The sequence below is a fragment of the Gossypium arboreum genome, chromosome 1 (assembly GCF_025698485.1).
Source record: "Gossypium arboreum isolate Shixiya-1 chromosome 1, ASM2569848v2, whole genome shotgun sequence".
Classification (NCBI taxonomy): Eukaryota; Viridiplantae; Streptophyta; class Magnoliopsida; order Malvales; family Malvaceae; genus Gossypium; species Gossypium arboreum.
Window position 1 is genome coordinate 17,632,924 of NC_069070.1, and position 5,268 is coordinate 17,638,191.

At 33.3% G+C, this 5,268-nt stretch overlaps 1 protein-coding gene across 3 annotated transcripts; it reads right to left on the reverse strand.

Moving 5' to 3' along the window:
* Positions 1-312: 312 nt before the first annotated feature.
* LOC108483080 (NAP1-related protein 1-like) lies at positions 313-5,012 on the reverse strand. Of its 3 annotated transcripts, none has more exons than XM_053027649.1 (11): positions 4,503-5,012; positions 3,739-3,861; positions 3,583-3,633; positions 3,341-3,412; positions 3,076-3,186; positions 2,926-2,987; positions 2,302-2,362; positions 2,159-2,215; positions 2,007-2,051; positions 734-838; positions 313-512 (listed from the first exon to the last, which is right to left on the reverse strand). In XM_053027649.1, the coding sequence occupies exons 1-10, from the start codon at positions 4,629-4,631 to the stop codon at positions 758-760; spliced, it is 792 nt and encodes a 263-aa protein (XP_052883609.1). In that variant the 5' UTR covers positions 4,632-5,012; the 3' UTR covers positions 313-512; positions 734-757. The 3 variants fall into 3 exon arrangements, with proteins under 3 accessions (XP_052883609.1, XP_052883607.1, XP_052883604.1); XM_053027647.1 differs by having other exon boundaries at positions 713-838; positions 4,503-5,008; XM_053027644.1 differs by having other exon boundaries at positions 313-838; positions 4,503-5,009.
* Between the last annotated feature and the right edge of the window lie 256 nt (positions 5,013-5,268).

A 5,268-nucleotide genomic window follows, 5' to 3' on the forward strand; every position in this document is an offset into this window, starting at 1 on the left:
TTGAATATGAAAGCACAATACACAGCACGTTGATAGATATGAAAACATAACACGATCAAGATACCTTGGTGACGACAAAGAAAATATCATGCCACAAGCATTTTGCGTTAAGTTCCACATTATCATTTTGCACGGATAAACCTAAAATTTTACTAGCATGGGATGTTATAATTGCTTTGGTCAAAAACTATATTACTCAAATTACGATATGAATATGTGTTGAAAGTACTATAGTACGCGTTAAGATACGAATCTTTAAAGATTATATCCTTGTATTAATCCATGTATTTGAGGTCATTAAAGCTCATAACCTTGTATTTGTGACCGTTAACCGCATATATTTAAAAGAAAAATAAAGATCCAGAGAAATATAGATAAAATCAATCAGTAACATGCGAAAACTAAATGAATTCAGCATTTTACATATCTATTTAACAGAGCTTTAAAAAAAATTATCGATAAAATGCCTGCATTCCAATATCATGTAAGAAGCTTTCACTTCGTGTCACCCTCTGGGAGGAAACCAGAAAAACAAAAACACAAGGGAGGAAAGATCAAAAAGGTTAAGAGATGGGCAAAAAGAAACGAGTCATAGCTATGCTTACAATAACAAGAGTTGCTTATAAAACATAGAAAGCTATCTTAAAGATGGCTATCTTCTCTATAACCTTACGTAGCTATGACTAGGAGACAGCTTTACACCAGTTCTTACTTGAGCAAGAGAAGCAGCTACCATGATTTAAGGCTGTTAAGTGATTTAGTCCTCCTCGTCGTCGTCGTCGTCCTCATCATCATCATCGTCTTGATCATCATCAGAGTCATCATCATCATCTTTACCCTGTAAATGGACACATATCAAAGCAGGAGATATTATCTAGCCTATTATCTTTAACTGAGTCAAATAAAATTATGTCATCATCATCTTTTCCCTGTAAATGCGAGTATAAATGATATAAACATAAATGCTACAAAATTATTAGTCTTATATATCTTTACTTTAAACAGAAAAGATAATTAAGCCATCAGCATCTGACAACAATGTAGTTATGTCTGACAAATTCAGAATTTCCAGAAGCAGCAACAAATTCCAAAGAGCTATTACCTGAATTGTGACCTAGGTGCAAGTACTCCCTAAGAATAAAGAGAAGAGACATATAATGCTTCCTTAAATAACAAAACAATCTTCATTATTGAAAATTCAACCTCATCTCCCACTTTCCTTTATTCAGATTATAAACATCTCCATTCTGAAACCTGAATCTCTAATTTAGTCAAATATGATACACTGGACAACAACCATTCTTTCTCCACATGAAATATTCTCCAAAAACTTCCCTTAAGCATCTCAAATTATATTCTCAGACACCTATCACCTGCAATCTCAAAGTGCTTCTTCATCCAATATAAGATTTTGACCATATTGAATTGGGTGGAGAGTTCTAGAGCTAAACTTGTCAGAGAAAATTTAAAAGGCACTCATAAGGAACAAGATTGACATATCAAATTCCACTCATTTGATTACGGTTAACCTCTTGCCCCATATTGCTCTATGAGGCATTCAAGTATTCTTGGCCCAAAGCATAGAACACATTTTTTTGAGATACATAAATCACAAATTTCACTCCTATCACTATCCAGTTTCAGAGGGCTTCTCCAGGATTAATATGGAAAGCATAGAAATCATAATATATTCACATAAACAAGTAGGATTACAAGAATTTTAACAAAAACCAGCACCTTGTAGCACTATCCATACAGAATAGAAATTCTCTGAGTTAATATAATGCATTATAAAGAGGAATAGTAATTTACTGCATAAACTATATCATCTTCAATAACCAACTAACATATGATTATTAGAACGGTTTAAGAGTTAAAGTCTATGAACAAGTAACCTCAAACCTACACAAGTGCATTCTTTTCTGGAAGAAATAACACAGTAAAAATGGGAAATGAAAGAAAGTATTCAGTTTCCCAAAGAAACGAAAAACAGAAAAATAATATACCTCTTCATCACCTTCATCTCCATCAAAATCCTCCTCATCGGCCTCCTGGATCAAGAAAGTTCCAATAACAATTAGCAAAGGGAAACAAAACATGATCACGAAAAACAGTATGTATAAAATATCATAAGAAGAAGAAAGAAAAAAGAGGTTACATTGTTGAAATAAGTGAGAGGATTGGGCCATAAATCCTCCTTGATAATCTCTGCTACCTGCAACATTCATCAAGTGAAAGCTTAGACCAGCTCTGTTACAGAATGAGTAAAATAAACTGATAGTACATGCACAGAGAATTTACCTCATCATGAATTTCATCCATGTCATCTTTTTGCTGAGCATCAGCAAACCAGGCAAAGAAGCTGCGTTATATGTTGATAAAATTTAGCATAATACAGAATTGGTTTGCGGAGTGACTCAGAAATGAAGGATCAAGTACAAGTGGCATAAATGCATATGAACTTCACAACATATTATAAGAAATTTCAAATATATACATGCATATATATATAAATACATAGCAGTTATAAAAGCACCACCAATATTGTCAGAACCGGACTGGACCAGCCGGTTGAACCGGAAACCAGTGGTCCAACCAGTTTGACAATGATATATAACCACGAATAGAGCAAACTGCTATGAACCGGAAAGAAAACTGGGAACCATGACCAGAAAAAGGCAGTCCAATCGTTTTTTTTTTTATATACTTTTATTATTTATTTAACTATTGCTCAACTGGTTGGACTAGGAACCGGCTGTCTGACCAGTCCAACCACCAATCCAACTCTTATAACATAGCACACCAGACAAAGTGACTGCATTTCACAGCATGGATTGATGGAGATATTAATAAACTGATCTCAAGTTTTATGTTACTCAAGTCCTAAGCCTGAGAAAAATTGACTGATGGGCATGATAAACAAACCTTTCTTCAGCAAGTTGTCGCTTGTTTCCTTTTTTCTCATGATTAACTCCATTTGGCAAGCCCTTAACATTTAAGGAAAATAATTTCATATGATATCCAAGGAAAACATAAAACAAGAAGCAGGATAGTCATCAAAAGAGAAGGTCTGACCTTGCCCTCTTTCCACTTGATTGGGGTAGCAGTAATTTTGGTTCCATCATCAAGGAAGGTAAAGGTCTTTGTAAGCCTTGTATTTTCAAAGTACGGATTGGAATTGAAATTCTGAAAAATTATAATAAAGCCGGTCAACAAATCATCAGATCTATTAGAGTATGAATTATGTTTCTTCTAACAGTAGTTCAATGCAAGCAAATGAAATTAAGAGCAACTTCAGTCACCAAAAATAAGGTAAGAATAGGAATATGAATGAACTTACAAATGTGATAGTGTATCCAGATTTCAGATCTTTAAAATCCTCCACTTCAAGTGAGTTAATATATTTGAATATCTACCAAGAAATAATAATTGAAAAGAAGAAGATTAATAAATAAGAAAGAATTCACAAAATTCAGGCAAACATCAAGAAACATCTATAAAAAATAAAATCAAAAATCAATGTTGGAAAGTAAAATAAGCGCAAAATGATAAGTTCATTTTGGGAAAGAAGTGACATTAAACCTTCTGATCCTCTTCAGTCAAAAGATCACCAAGAGCAGGATGGCTCAAGAACTGCACACGAAGAATGCAAGTCAATTTAATATGTTCTTCTGAACATGTAAACAAATTTAACAAATTGTTCACCATATTGAAAAAGGGAAGAACAGAATAACTTACAGCTGTTAACCAGAAATCAGGAATTGAATTGATGATTTCATTCCGCTTATCATAGACTGGTTTGCGAACTTCATTGTATTTCTGCTCCACTTCCAAGACTTTCTCACTTGCCTCTTCATTGATCTAAAACCAAAAAAACAGCACCGAAAAACTTAAAATCAGAAACACCACGTGACATTTACCACATCATCGGTACGCTTGTAAGCAAGCATAGCCACATTAAATCACCTGCCTCGTAATAAGACATAATAATCCAAAGTAACTTCACAAAGAAAAGAAGAAAACAAAATCGTGCTTAACAAAGCTAGGGGACACTTAGATACACGGAAGAAAACATTAATGGACTCAATCATACTACAAAGATTATCAGATGCAAGAATTAACAATCAAAATTAGATCACCAAATAAATATACATATAAAACAAAGCTTAGCACAATAATTCAGATGAACCCGACATAAGAACAGCATACAAAGCCGATAAAGTACAAATATTAACGACCAGAGCAGAAAATTTTGAACATTTATTTCATCGACCCGCAATTGAAATTACAGCAAATTCAATACTTTGACACTTAAAACATCATTCAATTAACATTATACCATAAAAAACACAAGGAAATCCAAATTTTTTATTTAAAAAATTCTAAAATTTGCTAATTTTCCAGCTCATACACCTTAAACAAGGGAGAAAGGAGAAGAAAAAGGAAATCAGCATATACACGCATTATATAAATGAAAAAGCGGTATGTAGATAAAAATGGACCTTCTCGAGCTCGTCTTGGATCTCTTGAAGCTTCTCGATGGAAATGACGAGGTCTCCATCTATTTGATCATGGTTCTCTTCCTCTACTTTCTCTGTTACTTTCATCTTCTTTCCTTTGTCGGCCACCATTTTCTAAACCCTAGAGAACAATATAATAGAACCCTAATCCTAAAAATTTCCGCCTCTTCTCTCTTCTCTCTCACTTTTGCTCCCTTTCTCTTTAAAACCCTAGTTTTTTTTTTTTTTGTGTGTGTGTGTTTTCCCTCTGATATCTACGGGGACAAAAGCGAGCGAGTGAGTGAGAGAGAGAGAAAGAGTAGAGAATGTTAGGGTTTTGGGAGTTTATATCTATTCAGTTGGAAGCTGACACCTGTAATTTAAGGGTACTAAGGTCATTTAATTGTGAGATATTGGGGGTAGTAAGGGTAATTCAAGGATGGATTCCGATGTTTTTGAGTTCTGATGTTCGGAAACAGAATCTTTCTGCGTGCCTTGCGGTAGGTAGTACTTCAACCCACTGTGTCCATAGATAAGGCTGGTTAGTTTACTTTACAAAACTTTGATATCTTTGTATAAATATATAAAAAAAAACTAATGTCACTTTACTTTTATTTAATTTTAACCTTTCAAATCTTTATATTTTATTATTATATTTAAATTTAGAATTATAAGGATAATATTTGGTATCAAAATTTTAACAAATCTTCTAATGTATTACCTAAATTTTTTTAAAAAAATTATTTTTACCTTTAATAAACAGTGATAG